We start from the raw sequence: 27,628 nt of genomic DNA, 5'->3' as shown, positions 1-27,628 counted from the left end.
ATTGAAGTAAATCACCAATTATAGTGTCAAGTTCTTTCTTCCATCACCAACAATTTATTATTGTCAAAATTTCTTATCAGAAAAATTTATGGAGTGAGACTTCCTCACGTGGTGGCTACCAAGTCGTAGGTTTTGATTGATGCAATTCAGTTTCTGGGAGTTAGTATTGAGCCCTACACACATACACACCGATTTTTATTCGTACGATATTTTGCCGTCCTTATGAATTCTATCACATTAAACGGAACTTGACAAACATAATCTATTTGAAATCGTCTGTTCAATCCAATAGAATTTATAAGGACGGAAAAATATCTTACGAACAAAAATCGATGTGTGGATGTGTGTGTAGCTAGCCTTAGCCGGTCTTGAGTTGGTTCTAATCTCGACCTAACTTCCTATCCCACCGGCTGTGGCGAAAATGCGGAGGAAAGCAGTACCGCACCTTGTGCAGTCTTACAACAGTAACATTAAATTTAACATCAATCCTGGTTGAAATTTGTGTTTGCCTGGCACTTTCATGTCAAATTTCCCTACTCATTAATACTATAACATGTAGAAAATGTAAACACATTCATAGGAATTACCCAAAAACACAATTTATTACTCCGAGATAGAAGCTCTTCCTAAGCTATGCGACAGGTTGTAAGGAGCTCCCTTATTGCTATCAGAATGAAAATCACGGCAGCAGTTATGGGCTCTTATATTGCTAGAATATCCGCATATTTCTCAAAAGAATATAGTTGTATGAAACCGTTAGAAAATCAAATGTGTCCTAGTTTCACTTATTTGAATCTAGGACCTGTTTTTCTCTAGTAGAACTGAACTTATCTCTTGGGTGCGGTAGTCCAGCTTCAGATAACTTGAAAACTTCAAAGCATGTGAGCTGATAGAATCTCAACGAACAATACTAGTAATACTATATAATTATAGTTATGTTAGTTTCATAATACTTAAGTAAAGTTAAGTAAAATAATTACTAGTATTGAAACTTGAAGCATGCAATTCCATGTCATGGCTTTTGAAACACTACTCACGTATGGTTGCTTGATTACTAGATAGAATTCCACTCACCTGAAAATCAAACAGTAAATTTTCAATTAGACATTTGAAATCAAATTAATTACAGACAATTCGGCTGGAATGAATTTATATTCGAATCGAAAGAACTATTGTTCTATCACAATAAAATTGCTTGCAAAGAATTAATAACATAAATTGCTGACAATTATTTGTCTCGCTCAAAACTCAGAAATTATTAAGTAGGTTACGGTAATATTGTGCTGAGCTTCATGAAATATATTTTCATTAATTATATGAAAATCTTGAACATAATCAATGAAACAGTATCTACACTTCAATTTCATCATACTGTCAAAGTATCTCTATACAATACACATTCTACATTTTACATACCATAGAAAGATAACATTTGTAATATTGAAAATTTCTCAAAATATTTCGTAACTGTCAATTTAATTCAATTGAAATGTGGTTTTTACCTCAGTGCAAATACGCGACCGTCTGAAATTGATGATACTGGATGATCTGGAAATAGATGGGGGCGGTGATGAGGGGCGGTGCCGTCGCAGCGTCTGGCGGCTGAGCGTCGTGTTGCCGTCCGAAAACGCGTTCGACGCACTGTCATCAAAAGTGTCATCCTCTTCCTCGTCCTCCCCATCCTCTTTCAAGGCGGCATCATCATCGACTTCTTTGTTGACCGAACGGGAATCAGGCCGCACTGCCTGCTCGTGTGCCTGTTTCAGTATGACGTCACCGAAGCGGAGGCGCTCCTCCAGCCACCAGCTTTTCACAGACTTCCAGGCGCGACCCAATTTCGAGCGTACCCGGAGTATGGACGCGCGTTGGATCACACTGCCCCTGCGCGCACGCAGAAGTCTCGCCCTTCTCAGGTTTGTCTTGTAGTCTTGGTTCGGATGATATTGAAAATCTGCCTGATCGCTGTAAGTTGTCTTCAGTTTGGGCTCTGCTAGCACCAGTCTTCCCACAAGAACTTCCTCAGGCTGGTACGATCCCATTATCGTAGACTGATTAGTGTTATCTACCTCAGGTGCAACTGCCAACTCTGCATAATCACCCTCATTGTTAGAATCCGGGTCCCAATCTGGCTGAGGAATCTCAGGTGCCTCAGGAATATCTCCCTCTACTGTTTCATACTTTTTCCCACTTTTATCCACCGTTGCATACACGGGGACATTGTCAACAACAGGCGTGATTGTGATTGTTGAGTTTCTAGGGGAAGCATACCGTGGTTCAGGTGTGGTTTCACTGAGTTCCTCATAGTCATTGTCACCTTCTGCAGGTTCGACAAGTTTGACAGTAATAGTTACAGTTGACACATGACGGATTGTAGGTGATGGAGGGGGCTCGGTGGCCAGCTGCACACGGTAATCGGTCGGTGAGGACTCATCTGGCAGGGAGGAGCCATCACACTCGTCAGACCGTGGCTCGTCCACTGCAGACGGCGACTTCCCTTCCTCCAAAACATCACCCGATGTCGACGCATACGAATCTTCAGAATCCTCTCTGTTCAATTCTCGGTTCTCTTTTTTAGCAGGAACTTCAGCATTTACCGGAATTGTATCAGCTACAATAATAAACTCATCATCTCGATCGTTGAAAAATGAAAAACTTATTTCAGGCATTCCAGACAGATCCAAACTTTTCTTCTCTTCATCCTTGTTCATTTCCGGAGGCAAGGAGGCTCGATCCCTTCTCAAATTAGTTGACTTTTGAGAGCTGTTTGACAAACTTGATGATCGGCTACGGTTTGAAGTTCTCTTAGATGGTGATCGCCGAAGTTTTATCTTCCTCGAAACCACATCTGAATCATTTTCACTCTCTACAGGTGTACCAGTTGTAGTTATTTGTTCACTTTCATTGTTGGCTGTTTCCTTTTTGTCGGGGCTTTCATTCCCCTCATTGTCTTCATCGATATTGGTCTCCACATTTTCGATTGGCTCCGATGTTCTCCATAGATTGAACGAGGGTATGAAACCAACTCGCGGCACACTCCACCATCGACGATCACGTGACATTTTTTCCTGTTTTTAATATATTTCACAATATAACGTTTATTTCCTATCATAAAATAATTATTACAGTACTTCCTGCCACAATCTAGATCAACGATTTCAATAAATATGACCGATTCAACGATTTAGCTACAATCACAATAAAATATTATGGTAGTTTCATTTTGTCTGATGTTGGATTCACAGCTATAATAATAGCATATGTCCCTAGAACTACATTTCATATTTCTTGATCCTATTTGAATTTCCCAGGATAATTAATGATATAGATTCACTAACCTGAACAAGGATTGTCTATCCTTCCTAATCGTAATCCTTAATACTCAATCAGTAATCATCACTTGATCGTAGTCTTGATACTGAGGCTATAGCTACACACACATCGATTTTTGTTCGTACGATATTTTGCCGTTATTTTAAATTTTCTTGAATTAAACAGATGATATTTGTCAAGTTCCGTTTAATCTAATAGAATTCATAAGGACGGCAAAATATCGTACGAACAAAAATCGATGTGTCTGTCCAGGGCGTCAATAGAGTAACTTTTGTTCCTTCTTATTCAGAAAAAGTCGTAATATGGATGATTTTGAACAAATTATCCTCCCGAATTCCTCTCATTCAAGGATTTTCTATTGGACATAAACAAAGGTGATCGAATAAAGAAGAAAACAGTTCTGGTTCTCTTTAAAACTTTGAATATAAAAAAATAGGATGAAAACTCAACCAGCTTTATGATTTAATTTATCTATTCATTGTATAATTTCCTTATCCTTGCATTGAACTAGCAATAAAGATTAGGATTGGAATGCATCTATGAAATGAATAGCTTTTCAATTGTTGATCGAAGATAACTATTCTCGCGTATATGATTTCCCCCTTGTTTCAATATTGCTTTTTATTGAATATGCAGTGTATCTGAAGATATCTATTAAAATTACTTTCATATGTTACACAGCAGCAAGATTGAATTGATTCAATATAATCCAACCAGCCTATCCTGATGAAAGTTAATCCCACCAACTCCCTGTCTTCTGATTTATTGTTGCCTACTGTGTACTGTAGTAGAGGAGTAGAGAGGAAAATGATTTATGGCCGTGACTTTTCTGTAAAACATAACTGATGAAAGTCGCCCAACTAACTTTACCAGATGCTAATAGACTTCGACTACCAATGTGTTTATGCTAATGAAGAGTCAGTGAACAATGTTGTAGGTTCAAGTGTTGGAACTCCTTCCAAACAAGTTGTAGTTACGCTCTATTGTGGTTTGAAGCAAGGACAATACTTTTCAAACCACTGTCAGCTCAAGCTCAAGAACAAGGGCAGCACTTAACATCCAGTTCAGGTTCAATGAAACGTAAACGACTGTACAACAAAAAACTGTTTTCCCAATCTCTGTATTGTATTATTTGGCGTTTAAATTATTGTTAAAGGAATTAAAGTTATTGTAATTAGGAATTACAATCACAGGAATCGTATCTTGAAAAATTATATTGAATATTTCAATTTGGTTTGAATTTTTTTTAAGTGTTGATAATTAGTGATAAGTAGTGTTGAGTAGTGTTGATAAGTAAGTAGTTCGAGAACTACAATTCACCCTTATTGTTTATGCTTTAAAGCCGATATCTATATACATGTACATATTATATAAAAGCGAAATGGCACTCACTGACTGACTGACTCACTCACTCACTAGCAGAACTAAAAATCTACCGGACCAAAAACGTTCAAATTTGGTAGGTATTTTCAGTTGGCTCTTTAGAGGCGCACTAAAAACGGATTTGGAAAAATTTCCAAAGATACACCCAGATTCTGCATTTTTCCAGCGTTTTCTCAGCTTTATCGAGAACAAATGAACAGAAAATGTCCAAATTTAGTAAAGAAGCTCAGCTAGGGTGTAAGAATGTTGTGTTAGAAGAAATTTGCAATAACGTCAAAGATACGCCCAAAATTAGCGGTTTTTCCAACTTTTTTCTCAGTTCTTTCGTCAAGTGATAGACAGAAAATGTTCAAATTTGGTACAGAGGTTTAGCTAGGGTCTAAAAATTTTGTGATGAGGTGACTTTAATATTTCATCAAAGATACGCCCAAAATCAGCGTTTTTCTCAGCTTTTCTGCGTTTTCTCAGTACTTTGACTTTCTGATGGAATGAAGCATGCTCAAATGAAAAATGCAGGCGAGCGAAGCGAGCCCGCTGATCTCATTTTTAGACGATCCAGTCGGGGGTCCAGGGGGCGGAGCCCCCTTGCTAGACTTTATGGCGAGCGAAGCGAGCCTGACGTCTAGTCTCTGTATAAGTCCACGAAGAATGTACGAAATCTCTATCTGATGAGAATGTAACAAATAATCAATAATTAATCAGGCTGAATCTGGATTTGAAAAGTCTCCTCTAATCTGCCACTTCAATTACTTTACCGTTATTGGGTGTTGGGAAAACATTGAGAAAAATCATCTTGAACATACGAGATATTATATGTGTATATAAAGATTTATATAAGATAATTACCGAGAAATTAATTGATATTTGAGAAATATGTGATATTTGATAACTTATCGTTGAAATTGAAAGTCACATAGTTCAATAGAGAAATCAGCAATAATACAGAATATTGTCAGATGAATCTCCGTCCTAAACCAACAGGTTTGAATTTAAACAATTTTACGGCAAAAAATTTTCACGGCAATTATAAAATTATTTTTCACTTTCAGAAATCTGTTTGCAAATAACACTAGACTGAGGAGGCTTGTAATGCAGTGTAATAGATTAGTTGTCAGAGTTCTATTTCAAAAAGTAATTGATTTGTAAAATCAGTATAGAATAAATTTTTTAAAATGAAAAACTACTTTGAGAAAGTAAATTAAAACTGCTTCAAGCCATGATAAGTTCAAGTAGGAATGGACTATTTTCTCTGATAGAGTAAATGCTCTTATAATTGTATCGTAGCCGTGAAGAATTTCTCAATTGACCTTATGCTTCATTGGAGGCAATATTGTTTTAGGCTTGTCATCTCAAAGTAAGGAAGTTTTGATAGTGTATTTTCCTTGTTAGTTACTTTGGATAATAGCTGAAAGAAACTGAATATGAATGATAAATTATTGAATGATTAAATTAATTTATCATGAAATGGAAAAGTTACACTTAATCAAATTTTTGTAAAATTGTATTGATAAAGTCTTATGTCTGATCTATAAGAATTCGTTCATTTTTTAATTAGATGTTTGTAGCAGCAACTGGGATATCTTGAATAATTTTACAATATTGATTGATAGAAAATGTGTATTCGTTTGTTCACATTGTAGTACAGAAGTTATAAGTTTATAATATTATTGTTATGATTCCAGATGAGGTGCTGGAGAAGCTTTTCAAAAGACCAGAACTAACTGCAGTGATACTAAATTCAAGCTAAAACTATTCTTCAAACTTTCTGGCTACCTTCACACTTGCGAAGCACCCTAATGTTAAGGTATGTCATGAATTTTCTTCATCACCATAGAGTTACACTTTGATGGGTCTTGGTAGAACAAAATTTACAAAGTTGATTAATGCCTTCATAATTTATTTCATGGACAATTTTTCAATAATTGTGTTGAAAAATATATTCAATGAATCTCCTGAATGTTGAATCCAATCATATTCAAATCAAGATATGAGTAATTGGATAAATTCTCAAAGATAGATTGATTATATGATACTAGTAGTTCTGTGAACAGTAGACCTCACGCAGTATTCTAATCCACAAGTACCTGATTGAAACTATAGACCTTATTGAAATACAGCAATAGACTGGCTTCTCCACACATCTGTGTAATCACTTTACAGCTGATTTATGATGAATAATAATTCTATAGTCTGATTTTTACTCTAATATTGGCGTTTTGAGGAGGCTCCTTTTTTCTTTTATATTATCCTTGAAATGCAAAATTTCCAAAAACCTTGTATATACGTCGACGCGCAATTAAAAAATGAACGTACCTGTCAAATTTCATGAAATTCTATTATCGCGTTTTGCCGTAAATGCGAACATATAAACATTAAGAGAAATGCCAAATCGTCGACTTGAATCTTAGACCTCACTTCGCTCGGTCAATTATCATCAATCGCTTCCTTGGTTTTGATCTAAATGGTTCCTGATTGAAGTGAGCTTAATTGAGACACAAAATTGTACAGCAATCAGTAATTTTCTTGTAGACTGCTCTCATTTGTACACCTGCATCGAATTGGAAACCTTTCATTAATTATTATTATAATCGGAGCTGATTTAAAATATTGGTTTCACATTGAAAGCAATGACTTATGGCTGCTACTCGCCTTATTAACTTTCATTTAGCAGCTGTTCTACAGAATATACAATCTCTTTGAAAAAAATGAAACCACCAAGGTTAACCGAAATACGTGAAATTGGTATTGGAAATGCTATTTGTGAATGTTCAGAGTAGTATGAGATCTTCAACCTTCAGGATCTGTATGGCAGCGGTGTAGATTCGGGGACTCATAAACGTAGGTAGTTTAAATCAATGTACTTGGAGACTAGATTGTCACCATTTGAAAATTCATCTCTACCCCAGTGGTGTCCGTTTCCTATGTAAGAAGATTAAAGCTGCGTTTACACCAAAGTTATTAAAAAAATGTTAATAACTTAATCCTTATAGATTCTATCAGATTGAACATAACTTATCATACACATGATGAACATATATGTTTGTCAAGTTCCGTTAAATCTAATAGAATCTATAAGGATTAAGTTATTAACATTTTGTTAATAACTTTGGTGTAAACGCAGCTTTACGTTTCAGTAAAGCATGTACGGCATGATTAATCTTATCTTGATGTCGGGTATTGAAATGTGGATGAGAAAGAGAGATTAATTAGAAAGCCCACACTTAATTAATCCATAGAATGGTCTGTTCATAAATATAGACTGATAATGTGTAGGCACCAATGTGGGCTGACTTTTAAAGTCGCTTTAGACATGTAATCAAACATATTTTTAGATAAAATATGATTATGATAATAGACATTGTTGTCTATGAAAATGCATCATATTAAGTTTTATTTGAACTCTAAACAAAATGAGGTGACAGTATTATGTTTATTGTAGGCCTCCATAAAGAGGGCTGACAGTTGGCAGGTATATACTATCTACTTACCGCCTCATAAATTATATGTTAAACTGAGCGTGCGAGAAGAGGGTATTATCAGAAAATTTTTATAATATACTACCTATTATTAGATCCAATATCATATTGGATCTCTAACTAAAATGTGGTGATACTATATTTTACTTTCCTTGCCCTATTATCATAAGTAAGGAAAGTATTGCTTTCCGAAAAAAATTAAGATACCCCAATTTCTAAATTTCTATACGTTTCAAGGTCCCCTGAGTCCAAAAAAGTGGTTTTTGGGTATTGGTCTGTATGTGTGTGTGTGTGTGTGTATGTATATAGGCTATATATATATATATATATATATATTATATATATATATATATGAGTGTATGTGCGTCTGTGTACACGATATCTCATCTCCCAATCAACGGAATGACTTGAAATTTGAAATTTGGAACGTAGGGTCCTTACAATATAAGGATCCGACACGAACAATTTCGATCAAATGCGATTCAAGATGGCGGCTAAAATGGCGAAAATGTTGTCGAAAACAGGGTTTTTCGCGATTTTCTCGAAAACGGCTCCAACGATTTTGATTAAAGTTATACCTGAAATAGTCATCGATGAGCTTTATCAACTGCCACAAGTCCCATATCTGTAAAAATTTCAGGAGCTCCGCCCCATCTATGCAAAGTTTGATTTTAGATTCTCAATTATCAGGCTTCAGATACAATTTAAACGGAAAATTTCGAGTGGAAAAGATTAAGCATGAGAATCCCTACAAATAATGTTCAGTAAAATTTTCACCTAAAATTGAAAATAAGCTTGAAATTCGAGAAAATAATATGATTGTTCAATTGCAAACTATTGGTAAATGTTGATTCTATTAAATGATTCACTATGAAGAGATAGCAGACCTCGTGTATCTCCAGCGTTATTACCCTGTCACCAGCTGGCTCAAATCTTTGAATAGTAGACTTGAGATGCGCGGGAACACTAGCGTCAGGTGATCAATTTTCATAACGGCAAGGAAAGTTGTGTGAGTGCGCCACACCAGATTTTTTATTGTAGGCCTCCATAAAGAGAGCTGACAGTCGATAGCTATAGGTATATCTTCTTACCACCTCATAAATTATATGTTAAACTGAGCGTGCAAGAGGAGACTGTTCTTGAAGTTTACTGCAATGTTTTTAACTCTACTATAAATAGATTTGTTGCAAAAACCTGAATAACCAACGTATGCGGGAGATATTAAGAGAGTTTTTTTACCATGTGCTAAAATAGAACTTGGTTATTTCACTGAGCTAATCCCTGGACTGGCAATTTCAGAAGTATTCTTCGAATAATATTTTATACTACCTTGAGATTGGAAATGTAGGCTAATAGAAGTGATGGATCGAATTATTGATAACATATTTTACTACTTGATGTGGATTGATTATGCTTCACAAGTGCTTCAAACGCTTTGTTCAATGTTGATCTCGTAGAAGCAATATTCATTTATGGTAAAGAACGATTTTGATTTTTCAGATTTTATTCATTTAACCGCATTTGGTTTCTCTCTCTACACGTGGGGTCATTGCTTAGTCGTAAGAATTTTTTTCGGGGTCATTGCTTAGTCAAAATAATGTTTTTCGGTCGTATTCAGTGGAAGTTCAACGCTCATCTTAACAACCGTTAAATTAAATCAAAGTATGGTCGCATTTATAATTTGTCACATTTTGCAACTCCTACTAATCTAATTCGGTTTAAACATAGACTATGCACAGGGTTCTGAGCTGCTTAGTTACAAATCTTACTAATAGTACCGTACGTTTGTACTATTGTATTTGTTCATATTATAAGCAACGACTTTTGTTCAAGCAATAACTAAGCAACTACTTACAACTAAGCATCGGTCATGAATACGGGGCCCTCAAAACATAGCTAATTATTTCTACTGTCCGTCTTATACTCATACTTCCCATCTTATAAATTCCCACTTTATATTTCATATTCCTACTTTATATCTTACGAGCAGGTTTGTTTCGTAAATCTTTGTAATTTTGTTTTGTCTTGTTTTGTGTGTTTTTAATAAATAAAATAAATAATTGATGAATATAATTGATGATGAATATAGGTTTTATCCGGGCTCTACAAAGGTCTGTTAAAGCCTCAGATATATATGTATAATTTAGTTTTATAGTTCCATGCAGAATTTGAAGTATTGACAACTGTAGAAAAATGACTACTATAGAAAAAATGAATACTTTTTGATTGGGTTTTAGTCTTATGTAAACTGTGTATCAAAAATTGAATAAATTTGTTCTAATATATCAAAATTATATTCAATTTATTGATGAAAATAGGTCTTCAACCATCCTCGGTGAATTAAGAAAACTTTGTATCAAAAAGGTAATAAATTTTTTTTAGCTTCTAAAATTATATTCATTCGATTGATGAAAATAGGTCTATAACCATCCTCAGTGAATTAAGAATCTTTTTATGCAAAGTTTCACGTTAATCAGTTCAGTAGTTCAGACGTGATGATGCGTCAAACATGTATTTCATATACCGTTTAATTATAAGCCAATCCCTTCCTTTATAATATAGTAGGCTATAGATTACTACTTTGCATCTTATTGAAGCTACTCTTGTAACTGGGTTTGCTATTCTGTATAAAAATGTATCACATTTGACAATGCTTTATATGACTACCACTTTCCACTGATGATAATAAATATTTGAAAGATAGGCCTACATAACACTATGAATTTCTCACTAGACTGATCCGAAGCGAACCGCGGTAACACTAGGTGTTGTGATCAACATTTCGAACTGAATCGGAAAACCTCGCGAATCTAACTAGAATGCGGCAGGAAACTGCGGCCACAGATAGTCAAAACTAGTGCGCCACTACTAACAAAACACTGTTACGGAGCACTGGATTTGACGGCACTGAATTGCACACACTATAAAAAAAAAACACTCGGTGAAACCACACACGGACATGGACGCTGATCACAAACTATACACATAAACGCGTCATTGTCTGAATACTAGACTCGTGCATCGCTCATCTCAAGTCTTGGTCGTCGCATCTCACGGGCGTCGAGCTACGAATAGCTGAGCCCACGCTAAAATTAGAGCCCTGTACCCAACGCCCGCCCGCCCAACCCTGTGGCTGTGAGGAGTGCATCGCATCTTCATTCGCCATGCAGAGTAGAGGGCACTCACTCCTACAACTCAACTACTGTTCAAGTAGTCTGCTGTCTCTTCCCCAAATCACTATTTTTAGTCAAATGTCAACAATCTGCCCTCACAATTCGAGATCTTTTGATAGACTATTAACAATTTAATGAACGTTAAGATACAAGAATTTTATGATATAAATAGTTCTCAGTATACGCCTTAGTAGTTCAGTATGATTCTTATCTTAAATTGATTTCACATAGGACAATGCCCAAGTTCAATATCACCCTCCACGTTTATTTATTTATGTATTCATTATTTATTTATTCATCACATTGTGTAGAAATACTTAACAAGAGGAAAGGCACAACAGGCTCATGCCCAAAACTGTCCCATTTCCAATTTATACTATACTGTCCAAATCAAAATGTTGGTTATGCCACTTTCACTTTTCAAAATACAATTTACACTCTTCAATACTCAGATAAACAATTTATCGCTAATATACTATTACATGAAGGGATATTATAGTCGAATTTATTTTGACGTTGCTAGACTTTGAATCAAATAAATTAGTTTTCAGTATACGTCTTAGTAATTGAGTATGATTCTCATCTTATATTGATTTCAGAAAGGACCACTGCCCAAGAGCCATATGCACCTTTCATCGCTACGCAATCACATTAAGGGATATTATGGTCCAATTTATTTTATTTTTCATTCCAGGTTTTAACCAAAAGCTGATTGGTTTCCGTTCAAACTAAGATGGTGCATACAGGCCTTAGTTTATTTATTTATTAATCTATCCAACTATATACAAATAGGCGGTGAAATGGAATGTTGTATGGTTTTCAAGTTGTGTTCAGATTGATTTTCGACATTCTGAATAAGAATGATCATGCGATATAATTGAAACATGTTCAATATGAAAGAGAATTTTTGATCGGAAAGCATTGAAGAATAAAGTATTTGTATAATACTTAATTTTGAAGGGAAACATGTGAAATCACATTGAAAATTAGGGGAAACTTTTAAGGTAAATAGAATAGAAATAGAGTCGGAATTATTTGAATTATAGGATAAACTGATAATTATAAATTATTAAATATAAGTGCATGAAACGGATATTTTAATATTGATTGAATAAGCAGCCTGGTAAATGAACTTATTAAAGTATACTTTCCCCTGCTCACATACTGTACTTGAAATTCTGAAGCAACATATTAACAATATTAACAATTAATCCCATGGATGTATTCATTATGCAGTTATGTATGAATTATAATTAGTTTGAAGAATTATTGCAGTTTTTCTTTTGATATGAATTTTATTATAGGGAATTCAATTTCATGCGATATTTCTAATGATATTCAATCATTCAGAATAGGAAAATAATTCTGGTTGAATTATGCTTCAAATATCAATGTATACGATGTTATATAAACATCAATTTTATTTAAACCACGAACTTCAGTTTCTATGCTTTTCTGATTTATAAAGTCATATTGAAAATACTGTACTAAATATTCTTATTTGGAACTAAACTAATTGATGAAATTAGCGTAAAACTGACTGAAGCTAGCTTATATTGTATAACATAGAACAAAATATAGTGGCAATGCAAAATAATTGAAACAATTCAAATGCTGGAAAAGCGTTTTACCGATATGCTTCTCCTCGCTCCAATAATTTTAAAAACAAGTCACTGTACTGGATAATTTCTTACCGTACTCAATCATTTAATTCAATTGCATAAGGAGTTAACATTGTTTAGGAACAACAAGATGGGAAGAATTTTATACTATTTTTGAACATCAACAGCGAAAAGTTATGGAGTATTTTGAAAGAAAGTGTACTATCACTGATGAATGACCATGTTTTAAAACGAAACGGCCCATGAATTCTCGTATTTAGAAATCGTGTGACATAGTTTGGGGACTTGTAAAAGTTGGGAAGAGCGAGAGGGACATAAAAAGTAGTGAAGTTATTCCATCTCTAGCTTCCGCTGTCTCATATTCTATGTTTCATTAGCTTTCTTTGTCTTCAAAGTTGACCTTTCACAGTGTCCCTTTCTATTCAATTAATAGTTCCACTCATCTCTAAATCATGAAGAAAGTATCAATTTAATACCAGATGGGATGTTGGTTTTGAGCTTGGAGTTCGTGGTTGGTTGGTTTTATATCCCAGAACTCTTCATAGTGTAACAAATTGAACTTTTATTACCTTTTGAAAGTCGATTAATTTACAACCCTCCTAAAGACTTCTAATTATGTTGGCTTCATTGGAGGTTCTAGAAATGTTCTATTGTCAATTCAAATGATGAAAAATCTGTACATTTTAAATGGCATAACAAATTTGAGTCAAGTTCCTAGGTAGATACTTTTCTAAAGTCTGATGACTTAATGACAATGAAAATGAACGGCATTGTCTCAATTAGAACCAGTTAATTACCCATACCAAAATAGCTAATCACCCATTAACCAAAATAGTTGATGTAGGTAGTTTCTAGTTTGTTAAAAAATCAATTATTAAAAAAATAATATGTACTATTTGTATTATTTCCAAATATCTCTTCTACTGGAGAGCATATTTCAATGAATATATGGAGTACGGTAGCTACAGTCTTGCTCTAGAGTGTACCAATCAACCATGCTCTGCATGTTATTTTGGTATTATGGTATTTTTATGCTGGTCTTGAGGTTACTGATATTGTCTCTAATAATATCTGGCTTGTTTTGCACTATCTCTGTCAATGATATCTTCAGGCTTCATCATGAAATGTTCCTATAAGTGGCTCGTGTTTGTTAGATTGAAATAAAAACACACATTGTTGATATATCCAACGAAACCATGGTCCTGCACCAAAAAAAAAAACAAAACTGTAGAATTTGACAATATGTGTGTTCTTATTTCATTATGGAACGGTTCTATAACATTGACAGTGAATCAGTCGAATTATTAGATTGAATTTGTGTCAGGAAATTCCATAACAAATTTCGATATAAACATAGATTCCATTAATAGGCTTATGAGGCTCATCTCTTATAAATATTCCAAATTTAATGGTTTTCCAAATTCGTTGACATATCATAAAAATGATTTCCAATCCGATGAATTTATGGAGTATGGTAGCTACAGTCCTGCTCTAGAATGTACCAATCAACCATGTTCTGCGGTTGAATTGGAAACCATGTCACTAGGCCTCCTTTAAATTTGATCGCTCTGATAAATGTCTTGCAATCAATTAGAATATTTAATTTCTTAAAACTAGTGTCTACATTCCCGATATAATCCGTAGGAGGTCCACATGTGTCGCCTCTCCACATGTGAGATGAATGTACTGAACCAGATTTCATCAACTGTGGGCCGGCGATTGCATAACAACGCCAAATTTCACATTTGAAAGCTAATATTCACGTTCAAATACGAGGTGACGAAATCTTCCAACATTGGATCTGTTGTTCTGTGAGTGTTTTTTGCTTGTTTGAACAAAGATTAGAGGAGCGTGGAGCGTGCATTTTTAAAAGCATGGCCAAATATTTATGAAGTTGAATTCAAGTGTTTGATACGAGTATAAGCTGACAAAAGGATGACATGTTTTTCATCCTTATCCCTTCATTCTTTTCCATCTTTGTTTTCTGGTTGTGTATTTATTATCCTAGCAAATAACTGAGTTCCAGTGATGAAATACGTTTGATAGCAATCATAAGCAAAGCAATCAACAATCAATAAAGAATGAATTATCGGTTATTATCTAAAGGATTGATGCTCCAGAAATAATATAATGGAACTTGAAAACTTGTAGGATATATTCAGGAAGCTAAATCATCAATTGCTTATTAAAAAAATATGAAATTAATCCTCTTTTTGTTATCAATAATGTTTCTATCAGATTACTGTCGAATGCATGATCTCTTCAATTTGAATTTGTAATTAGAATCAGGATGTCAATCCTATTTGTATTTCTTCTAAATGTGTTATTAGACAAATCATATCGCATTAAAATCATAGATTAAATTAGATTCTATATAAAATTATATCAGATTTTATAAGAAAATATCAAGAGTAGATTTATAACTGGCCACTGATCATTTTATTAATATTTATCAAGAGTAATCAATTGAAAACATTTTATTTGATATTGAAACGCTTGATTACTCTTGCTGGAATGGTCATCGCTTGTTGAGCAGGACCATCAATACTGCTAGGTGCTTAAGTTTGTGGTATTATTGTGGTTCATATAATAACAATAATTATTATTCATACTATATCGATTCTCAATTGTCAATGAAAATAGATTTAATACATATTTATTCTGATTTGAATGTTTGATTCTTGATTGTAGCTAACATCTTGATAAAAGTACGATTTACACATCAGATAAGTTCCACGTGCTAATGAGTGACTCGTTGAAATTTTGATCGATGAAAGACATTAATTGCCTTCACATACCTAGGTTCCTTCTGACATTTGCGGGATGCGTGTATCATCCAAGACATCAGTGTCTGAAAAGCCTGTCTCACGGAGCCAGCGGCATATTTATTCGATAATAAGCAACACCAGTTCAACGTGTTTGCACTTCAAAATCGAGAGCCTCTGTAGATCTGATCTTTCCCTGTAGACACATAAGTGGAACGATGTTGGTAGGAGGCTGGAGCATCTCTCAATTTGCCATAAAAACAAGTCACAGACGTTTTCACTCGATTCTAAATACCAAACGCATTATGTTATTTTTTAATTCGACTTTCAACGTCTCCTCTCTTTCCTTTTCCTCATCGCTTTCAATCTCTCTCCCTGTCATTTCCATTATCTCTCTCTTTCTTTCTCCTTCAATCTCTCTCTCGCACTCTTACACACTCTCTCTCCCCTCTTACAAGAGATATTATTATTTTCTGCAAAGACCACTCATTTTTGTACGCTATATTTTGATGAGAAAGGTTTTCGAATAAAATACGTGAGAAAGTGTCAACTGATAAACTTGATGAAAGGCGATTGATGTAACTTGTAAGCTATGCAAATGTGTGGCGATACTTTCATACATGCTGAACATCCAAAAAGTGAAAGATGCGCCTTGTAACAAACACATTCTGCTATCACTTCTGACAACATATCCAATAAGACACTTTCATATCATTGTAGAAGATGGAGTAGAAAGTAGTTTCATAAAATTCTATGTATAATTCATATTTTTGTGAATGGAAAACTGAATGGAAATCCGGAATCGATGAGCAAACAAGTTATGATTAACTAATCTAACGAGTTCATTAACGAGTAATAGTTATAGATTAACTTTAATTATAGTTAATTTTCAACTATGATTATAGTATATATATTTATATGTTTCAAGTTTCAAGTTTTATTGTTCACATCAGCAATACAACAAAATAAAACACATCTCATCAGATAACTATAACTAACAATTTAAAGATACTATGCACTTCTGAAAGGTTAATTTGGCACTATATCATAATGTATCAATAATACAATAGAAATTAACTTTAGACTTATAAGTACACAACTCATATCAACATTTTGGAATGATGTAACTGATGATGGAAATGAACCGATGCAAACAAAAATACTATTCACAAAAGAGCTTCCGCGAAGCCCTTGTCCGTGAATAGGAGTTTGAATAATGGGACATACGAACAAGATAAGACACATACACACAGTCATCAATATTCGACAATTGACACATCAGAGCATTCCCCTTATTACATATATCTCATAGTGATATAAACTTCATGTGAACAGTAGGGAGGAAGCCACCACCTACAAACCGACCAATAGGTATTTTAAGGCAGGAAAGAGAATTTAAGACAGAAGAGAGAAGAAGAAGAAAAATGTTCAGGTTTTATGACAATTTATTTACTTAGCTTACCACTCTGAAGAAGTTTTCAATTTCCAAAGGTGAATGAAGCCATAGCCAACATTTCGTTTTACGGATGAATTGTTTGCAAATTTTCAGCTTCCTTTTTTCCTCAGGAAGGATATTGTAGAATTTTCGTCCCAGAAAAATGAAACATCTTTGAAAGGTGGTACAGTTGGGTTTGGGAAGTCTCACCAGAATTCGTGTAGTTTGCCGTATAACCAAACTGTCTTGTCCAATATTTCCCATCAAATATCTATCCCCACTCATTTTATAAAACAGGGATAGAACTTTCAACACATACATATATCTAAAAGGAAATATTAAATATTAAAATATAAAAGGAATAATGTAAATATTTCGTATTTTAGTTATAATAATGAGAAATATTTCTTCTATGTTTAGTTTTGAAGCATCTAAATTTGATAATATACTATGTGAAAATACTTGAGGACTGAAAATTTTGTGAATTGAAGAACTACAAGACTTAACCTATTTCGGACTGTGTGTTATTTAAATTTGGAAGAGGAATAGCACAAGGTTACCTTATTTTTCCTCTCCCTATCATTTTGATAATGTACTTATTGTATGAAAAAAAATATAAATGAAATAAATGAAAAGTTATAGATTAACTTTTTAATGTAACTAGACTAACAATTTAACGTATTTTTCAATTTGGATATGTTTTTTTATATCTGTAGCTTTTCATTGTATTTTATTTGTTTTGTAATTCTTTATCATTTTGTTTTGTGTGTTTTAATAAATTGAAATTGAAATTTATAAATGCATTCATAATCTTAAGCACAGACTTCGTCTAAATTCTAGTTCACTTGGCTAGATCATCAAAAACCTTCAATTAACCAATAACTTTCCAAGTGACACTCAGTTCTTTAACGAATGAAACTGTAGAGTTGGGCGGCATATTTAGAACTCTACTATTTGCTAGAAACAGTTTGGAATTGGTCTTACTGTGACAGACTGTCAAAGGTCAAGACTCTAAGGTCGCAATGACAATTCCCTTCATTGACCCTGTATTGGCAAATACAGACACACTCTTCTTCATCCAATATCATCGCTTATGAAGCTTACTTTTTGCAGTTCTCCATTCATGGAATATGGGATCTTTGTGTCTCAACCTCAATGAATCTCAATTGATGATTTATAGTGGGGTCTCACTCTAACTTTTTACATATAGGTCAGATTCTCCATCATGAGTAATTAAAGTTCTGCTATTTATTTATATTAGTCAACTAAATTTGATTTTTTCTCTGTTTAATTGAAAACTGTTAATTGAAGAAACATTAGCGAGATCCTTCTCTTGACTCAGGCCAAAATTGTTATCATGATAAATGATGAATGATTTTTTTTTATTGCCTTTCATATGAATGACTATCAGTCTGTATGTTCTACAAACACCTTCGAACGATTTGATCAATCAGCTTCAAATTTTTAACACATATTCTTCGAACCTTTTTAACTGATCATGTTCGTTGGACAACAAAATTTACCGACTTATTCGTTCTTTTTCAGACAAAATATGTATAGGCTCTCAATATAACTAGGCCTATGTATTGTTTATGGTATAGATAGACTCGATAACCATAAGAGGAAAACAATCATAAAAAAGTCGTATGAAATATTGTAAATTAATAAATAAATAAATAATTGATTCCAACCAAAGATTTCAATAGAACAGTTTATAGAATATATCAGCATCATTTTTGAAAACTATTATGTAATAATTTTTCTGTCAAGAAAATAATTGACCGATCATACTGAGTCCTTACTGATCATGAAGGGCTCAAGTCGTTGTCCATTTGTTTGTTCGGCGATTATTCTTTATTGGGTTCATCAATTAACTTCATATTTACAAGGTTTTAAAAAAATTTCTTTGAACTGATATAGAGATAGAGTTCGTTGGCCAATGTAGGCCTAATTGACTCACTTCTTCGTCCTTTCTGAGGATGAAACGATAACTTCGAAAGTGCATAAGAAAAAAATTATCATCCAGCTGACTGCTGATTTGTCTTTCGGGAGTTCACACAGACTGCCTGTCATTTTTGCGCCAACATTCAATTTCAGCTATTTTGAATTTTGATACTGACTTATACTCATACTTGGTGAAATATACGGTTCTATTGATTCCCATATAATTTGTAGATTTCGAATCAGTACAATAGTTCATGAGCGAGTTCCCCAGTCCAACAGACTCACAAGTTGAATATTTTAGATTTAGACCTACTATAGTTGTTTCATAGTATTTTTTAGCCAATCAGCATGTTTTTCAACTAATAGTTGTTCATATGCATTACAGTTATTGTGGTTTGTTGAGAAGATGCTAGTAGTTACCTTAGTAGTTATGAATCCTTATCCTATGAATAGAGAATAACTGGAGGACTCTTATTCCTGAATGATTATAGTAGCAAACTATAGTAGGTCGCAGCGTAGCAGACTGACGTCATATTTAATCTCTCGATCATTACTGTGGAACCGTTTTGCTTGCTGCATTTTCTTAAATAGAATGTGATATAAATGTGTTTAGTTTATCATAATAAATTAATCAAATTATGATATCATAGTAGGTCTATTTGATCTTTGACCATTAGGTCTATCATGGTAGCACCTTTTATTAGACAAACGAAAGCTTGAAAAAATTAATTCAGCCAATGTTCAAATCACTCTCATACTGCAAATATCAAATTGTTATCTGTATCAACAAAAAAATCAGGAAGAACAATAGGCATTTCTTTGATCGACAGTTCGAAGCATTCTTGGCACTCAGCCTCTGGAACAAGCCCAAATAAAATTGCATTTTTTTCTCACATTGTCTTGCTCCATTTAACCGAACCGTATATATACTATAAAGTATAATGTTTGTAAATTTCGTAGTTGATGTACTGATTTAAAAAAGAAAAAATGCTATTCGAAAAATCAATTATTAAAACTGTATTTTGAATGATGCTATTTTTGAATTTTATGAATGAATGTCATACTTAAGAAATTATCTGATTCTGATATGAACAGCGAGAGCTATATTCAATGTTATAACTCAAAATGTTCTTTCAAAATCCAAGAAAGACCATAATACATTCATATATTTACTGGATAAACAGGATTTAGGCCCGCCGCAAAGTAGACCCACGCTAATCCACGAAAAGCAACCCACGTCGTGGGATGTTTTGTAAACCATTGCTAAGCTTCTCCAGACATCTGTGTAATGATAATACAATCAATGAATAATCCAATTGATTATGAATAATTATAAACCATTGCTATAGAATTATTCATAATCAATCAGCTGACAAGTGAATTATTCATTGCATGTATTATCATTACACAGATGTCTGGAGAAGCTTAGCAATGGTTTACAAAACATCACACGGCGTGGGTTTCTTTTCGTGGGTCTACTTTGCGGCGGGCCTTAATCTGGGATTAATGTTATATAGGCTAACAAACTACAAATAAGTGAACTTCTGAGTAGAGATTCAAAGGAAGTAGTTTTGTAAACTTGATGAGTCTGTTGAGTCCTTGATGTGTGAACTGGAAAAATATGTGGATGAAATAGATTGTGGATGTCGATTTGAACAAATCTGTCAGCTAGTACCGTTAAGGTATTCTAAGCTTAGGAAATGACGGAAGTTACTTCCTTGACTTGGAGCTTCTTAAATTCTAAATTAAGAATCGGGATTGCATTTCTTCACCTACTAAGTTACACCCCATTATCCTTTGTAGTCTCATTCAAAGATATCATGGAATTATAAGTTGAATGTGATCATCATAAAAATGACGGATATGAAGTTGAAGTTCGAATACAAAAACTTATAGTAATGTTATAGTAAAATACATACAAACAACAAACTTTCGATAAATGTCAATGCATACTGCATATAGGTTAATCAGCCACTCTGAAAATGGAAAAAAAACGATTTTTCAAATTATCAATAGTTATTAATGGCTTTAAGCTTGTTAGAAGAAAACTTTAAGGCTGTGCAAAGGCTAAAAATAAACTTTCTACTTGTGATATTTTTCAAAGTTTTTTGATTTGTATATCATTAAGCAATCAAAATGAAAAAGTTTTATCAGAAAAACATTTTTTTCCGATCATTACTTTTTGAGATATGAGCGCCTAAAGTTTAAATTTTTGGGACGGAACATTTCAAATTTGGTATGAGATAAATCCATGAGATTTAGAGGATAGATTCTTCATGGTATTGTTGAACTAGTAAAACAAAAATTTTCTGAAATATCAATTTTTAAGATAGTTATTCAATTTACTAAGAATAAATTTTTGTTGAGTTATTTTTGGTAAATTGAAGAAATTATTCCAAATTTGATATTTTCAGAAAATTTTTGTTTTACTACATCAACAACACCATGAAGAATCCATCCTCTAAATCTCATGGATTTATATCTTACCGAATTTGAAATGTTCTGTTCCAAAAATTCAAACTTCAGGCACTCATATCTCAAAAAGGTAATGATCGGAAAAAATGTTTTCCTGAGAAAACTTTTTCATTTTGATAGCTTAATGATATACAAATCGAAAAACTTTGAAAAAAATCATGAGTAGAAAATTTATTTTCAGCCTTTGCACACCCTTAAATAACGTATTAATATGTAGAAACTCCTGTTAGGGGTATGTATAGGAATCAATAGATAGTTCAAGCAGGTTATCATCTATGGGCATGGTTTTTACATACATAATATTTTTTCTTTACTGGAGTCCAAATGAGGCTATGAAGACTTTCCAGAGAAACCTAGAAACATTGTTAAAATGAGCAGTGATTTTTAAGAACAGGTATAAACCAATAGTGCAAATCAGTTACGGAATTAGTTGAGGAAGATTACTATTCTCCTGTAAAACTTTTTATCGAATACAAAATAAATTAGAGCTGGGTAATATCGGAACTTAGTTCAATCCTCAAATATATCCACTGATCTCGGAAATGAATTCACGTCTGTATTAATCTCGAAGTTGTTTCCATTTATAAAATTTCTTTCGTTCGTCTCACATGATTTAAAAGTTCCAGGAAACTTTCCAAGAGAATACATCCCATCAAGATTAGTATCTAAATTGACCGACATTTTACTATGAATCGAATAAATAAATGGATGCTATCCAATTTTGAGAATCATACATGAATTAATTGCCTGTCAAATATCTCCATAAATCAACTTTGGCTCCTCAGGATAGTTAACAAATATTCTCTCAAGGACAGACACAAAATTATCAGTAAAGGATTGAGAATACTAAATGAGAATTAGGTCATCTCTCATTTACCTTCTCTCAATAGATATCTCATAAATCATCCTCAAGATAGACGCCCATCTGCGTGCAGTCTTTTTTTAAAGCTTTTGAGTTGTGATAGCTTTCTATAGCATCACTTTGTGTTTAGAATAAATAAAGAAATATGTGCCAGCAATCAGTTTTCAAATATAGACTTGAAAGACTTTACAATGTTTTAAAATTGATTTTTTGAAGACTTTTTAGAATTATGATTTGCAGATCAAATTCAAGGAATGATAATACAACATTGAAAAAATCAATTGGTCATCTAAATATAATTCTAAAGAGCTACTGATATAGATAATGATTTATGAGGCTACTTTAGAAATTGAGAATCTCCAATGATGATTGGCAGGATGAAACTCAAAAATCATGATTAAATCCCATTTATAAGATTGCAATTCTCGCCTCTCATGATTCGAAAAATAAAATATAAAATGAATTTACATGAATGCATCTCTATCTTCAATCTCGTCTAATAGTTTAGCTGATACTATTTAGTACCTACCTGATTGATAAAGGTCATTTTAACCATCAGAAACTCATGTTAGACAATTTTCACAATTCTGAATATATACGCAAGTTTGAAACATAAAATTAACAAATAGATCTTGTCATCTTGTCAGCTTGTCTTCATCTCTCATCATCATCCCTCTCACTCATTACTCACGCACAAGCCTAAGAGCTTATGTGGGCATCACCCTCAGTGTTATTATTATTATTATTATTGTAGAAACAACGGTATCGTATTCAAAATTCATGATTTTGTAAAGCTCCGTATTTATTGAGAAGTATTGTAGTTGTTCGTATAAGAGCATATGTATAAGAGCGTTCAGGACCCCCCTTGGATAGGTGATTTCAAAATAACATCAAAATAACTGTCCGAAATAATCTATCTCATTAGTGGAGCTGGAGCACAAGTTTTATGCAGAACTATTACCGTATCTCTCCTTTGAAAGAAGAACCATTTTGAGAAAATGGTTGACTCAGCGGTTAGAGAGATTTCTCATTTTATTTATTTATTTTACATATATCACCCAACATAAACTGTTCAGTACAGTATCACTCACTCAAATGACTGGTGAGATTACAAAATTGTTTTCATTATTGTAACTTGACAAATAAGTGACGTGCCCTTAGTTACCCTGGTGTAGGTGTGTGCTTGAGGTAAACTCTATCACTACCTGACTGATTTGAGCTTCAAATTATCTCTTGGTTGTATACACAAATAGAACCGTATCTTATATTCTCCACCTTCATTGAGGATACAGTGTGAGAGAGAGTACCGGCTGCGCCCTAACTTCGTATCACCAGGAGAAAAATAAGAAAGTACCCATTCGTTACTATTTTAGTACTGTAATTCTTCTCATCTCACATACACAAGCCAATGACTCGTGAAGAAAGTACCTATTCGTTACTATTTTAGTACTGTAATTCATCTCATCTCTCATTTACAAGCCAATGTCTCGTGTGAGTATCAAACGCAAGTAATTTCAGTAATATCGACATTTCCATAAATATGAAGAAAATATCATTGTCTAGTGAAAATGGTTCTTTATAGCAAGGGCTCATGTAGGTATCAAACTCTTCAAAAGTAATTTCAGTAATGTCGACATTTTCATGACATCGTCATCAAAATGACAAGAAGTCATCGTCGAGTGAAAATGTTTTTTCTAGCAATCAAAGACGCAAGTCAGTAAACTTCCAATTAACCTTCATGACAGAGATTTTTCAGTCACTATTAGCGTCTAATGAGAGGTCACCGTAGAGGTTTTTCTTCAGCTCTTTTTTGTTGTGATCAGTGAGTGATGGCGGTGAATTGACGTCAAATCGTCAACATTGCAATCGATCTAAACATTGCATTCATTGTTGCCGGTCGCTGTGTGGGAAACGATGCGACAACATCGCTCAGGTAAATTCGGGTCAGAGACATTAGCAGGAAGGGAGAGGAGAAGGAAGGAAGCACACTGAGGATGAGGAAGAGAGAGACGATCGACTCTAGAGATCACTCTATGCACTGAATCCGGATGCTAGCAGATGAGACTCCGGCCGGATACAGAAGTGTTCAGATGTATGGTTAACACAGCATATTCAGTGTACAGTGAACTGAATCATACTGTCATTTTGACTGTAAATTGTTCATGTTTTTCAGAGCTCTCATTCATTGATATAACTTCATGAGGAATCATGTGGAACAATAGATGTGCTGGCCTAGATGGAAGAATACAGTTGCATGATGATGAATCAAAAACGTATTGTGCCTCCCTTGAATTATCTACTTGTAAACAGAGAAGAGAATGTAATATTCTATACTCTGGTTGTAACTTAGGTATTAAATATTTCTATAGCTATAGAGGATTATACGTGCAGGCAATAACTGAACAACATTTTGACACAACTAATAGAATTGTATGTAACGATGTAATAATGTTCAGGCATAGCCTACTACTATATGGTTGAGAGACTGGTGAATTTATAGGATCTAGTTCACTTTTTTGTAGTTGAGAAGTTGATATTGTGTAATTTAAGTAAATTTGTATGGCTTTTGTTGGTGGGGAGTCCCTTGCGGGAAGGTCCCACCGCCTGAATATATAATTTAAGCCGTCAATGGGCCTTACGACTGTCATACTTCAGCCGGGACCGACAGTTTAACGTGCCCATCCGATAACACGGGAGTGATCTGGTTAAAAAACTTTTGGTATTGAGAGGGTTTGAACCCGGGATCTCTGTGCTGCTACGCAATTATTGTGTAATTATTCATATTAAATGAAAAAGACGAAGAAATTGTCAAAAAAACCCCAGATTTATTGATACTTAGAAATATATATACTGTATCTAGGTATCAATAAATCTGTGGTTTTTTGACAATATCTTAGTCTTTTTCTTTCAATAAGGATCTAGTTCACAATATTGTTTAGACCTACATTGTGAAGTTTCCAATTATAAGAAAGCTCTCCATGATTTATGATATGAATATTATTTTTCAGCTCTTAAAATAAATGGTGAAGGTATTGTAACACTATCTCCAATGTTTATTGGTATGATTTATCGAAGTAGTTGTCTCTACTTCTATCGAGTACATCCTCTTATACCGATTAAAAAAGTTGCAACTGCTTGATTTTATAATTGACTGACTTGACAAGTGAAGTGAACAACTTGACTAGATACTGTGATGATTTGATGACGCTTTCTCTTGGCTCGAGATCACACCGAGATTGACCCACAAAGTTCCTCGGCTTCCGTCCAGTCTAGCCAAACAGAACTTGCCGGCTTCCACAATAACAAGTGAGAAATATAAGTATTTGTATGCAAGTCTAGCGTGTAAACTCGGTCTTTTCCTCCCAAATAGTAATGTTATTATTTACATGCTTAATTTCCATACGAATGCTAACAGCTTGGCCTCCGTGTGGGAAGGATGCGGCCGGCTGGTGACCGGTGTAGGATGAAGTCAAGGTCGGCCTCGGTAAGGTCACAGACCTTGTTTAATCAAGTACTGACGGTGTTAATTTGAAATCCTACTGTCTGAATGTTTATCCATTCATTAAAATTCATGCACAAATCTTATACAATGATTGAGCGACTACAACTTATTAGTATTTATTATTTTGTTTACAGTGGCTGATACCCACATGAGCTTTTTGCTTGTGCGTGGGTAATGAAAAGTGCGTTTGTAAATTGTAGAGATGATCAACGTTCATGTCATCAGCGGGACTCGAACCCACGAACCAGGCGGTGCTAGCAGACTAGTTTGTTACGCTCCACTAGACTAACTAGGCTAGACCAGCCCGACTGGACCAACCCGGCCGACTCTATTTATACTTATACTATGGCGAGGTATTGTACTTGTACAGCCAATTTATTAGTACTCATTAGTATTAAAATCCAAACGGTTATTTTGATGTTGGTTTTATTTTTCAGCGTATGGTTTCTGCCGATCAAGGAAGGAAAGTTGAGAGAGCAGCGGATCAAGATCAGCATTCATAGTCATGGAGTATGGTTGGAGAAAAACACAAATTACGAAATCTGGGAAAGAATCAGGGCAACCATCGCATTTTCACAGGTGAGCATCAAATAAAATTAATAAGATCATGTCTAAATAAATTAGAAATGATCAAATAATACAGTAGTGAAAAGTAATAGAAAAAATATATAGGAAGTACCACATCTTCTTAAAATGTATGAATTCAGGGCTACTTGTATTTATAAAATAGAATTATAGTACCCTTTGAAATTAATAAAATAGAAAAAGAATATAAATTAGAACTTGTTAGGTTTCGATTATTTCTATTAATTTTAAAGTGTACTATAATTCTATTTTATAAATATAGGAAGTAGTATTATCAAGTGCTAATGCTAATAAGGCAAAAAGTAAAGGATGAAGAGGTGATAATAATGATGATTATTATCAACAAAATTGAATTTTGTGTTGATTGAAGTATTGAGTTGTCATCATATTCTTTTGAAAAGTGTAGCAGTGTAGGTAACTATGATACATCTCAAATATTGGCGTTAATCACATTAAGTTTGGAAGAATAAATAATATTTTATCATGAATTGATGTATACGAGTACTAAATATTTAATAAATAATTACTAGGAATTTACAGTTCAGTTACCTTGAAAAAATTATATTATAAAATGATTAACAACTAGGTATAATCGACATAGGATGTCGAATAAAGTTTTGAAACAGTATTGTCCTATCGTCATGATTTTACATTGACGAATAGATTAAAAATGTTCTCTATATTAGCAAATTTCCCGTTATTTCGGTATTACACTCATTGATAACGTTATCATCGATTGAATAATGTGGGAAATTAAGCATTTAGAATTCAATAATTTGGATTGACATGAAGGAAATGGAAAGTCCAAATATGGCGATTAACGACCAAAGGTAGTTACGACAAGTACTTCTACTAGAAAATCTGTAACTGATAGTTTTCAAGTTGAAAGTGAAACCGCATTATTACTGAAAAGTGAAAGTTTAAATAACAGACTGCGATGATCAAAGGACTACGAACTGTGGATGAGCAATTCGCTATACGAATTAACAAATTACAAGATTCACTGGATCCATTCATTCATGGAAATCAACAGACCATGTTTTGGCGACGAGGGAGGTCGAGACTTGTATTTTATG

General features: G+C 33.8%; 1 protein-coding gene and 1 long non-coding RNA gene across 6 annotated transcripts in view; one reads left to right on the top strand and one right to left on the bottom strand.

Moving 5' to 3' along the window:
- The window catches only part of LOC111059427, a 79,064-nt gene extending 67,811 nt beyond the window's left edge, over positions 1 to 11,253 (bottom strand). For 2 of the 5 annotated variants that reach the window (XM_039424969.1, XM_039424971.1), the window contains exons 1-2: positions 10,857 to 11,253; positions 1,503 to 3,102 (exon numbers count right to left, since the gene is read on the bottom strand). In XM_039424969.1, the coding sequence (XP_039280903.1) occupies positions 1,503 to 3,059 (1,557 nt within the window). In that variant the 5' untranslated portion in view covers positions 3,060 to 3,102; positions 10,857 to 11,253. Of the gene's footprint in view, positions 1 to 1,502; positions 3,142 to 10,856 lie in introns of all 5 variants that reach the window. The other 3 variants (XM_039424968.1, XM_039424967.1, XM_039424970.1) reach the window with 3 other exon arrangements.
- The window catches only part of LOC120350627, a 68,386-nt gene extending 41,850 nt beyond the window's left edge, over positions 1 to 26,536 (top strand). Inside the window, exons 2-3 of the long non-coding RNA XR_005570953.1 lie at positions 6,396 to 6,517; positions 26,405 to 26,536. This is a non-coding gene — a long non-coding RNA (uncharacterized LOC120350627). The remainder of the gene's footprint in view (positions 1 to 6,395; positions 6,518 to 26,404) is intronic.
- The last annotated feature ends 1,092 nt before the right edge of the window (positions 26,537 to 27,628 follow it).

The sequence above is a fragment of the Nilaparvata lugens genome, chromosome 3 (genome assembly GCF_014356525.2).
Source record: "Nilaparvata lugens isolate BPH chromosome 3, ASM1435652v1, whole genome shotgun sequence".
In the NCBI taxonomy this organism is placed as follows: domain Eukaryota; kingdom Metazoa; phylum Arthropoda; class Insecta; order Hemiptera; family Delphacidae; genus Nilaparvata; species Nilaparvata lugens.
This window is presented reverse-complemented; position numbering and strand designations above follow the sequence as displayed.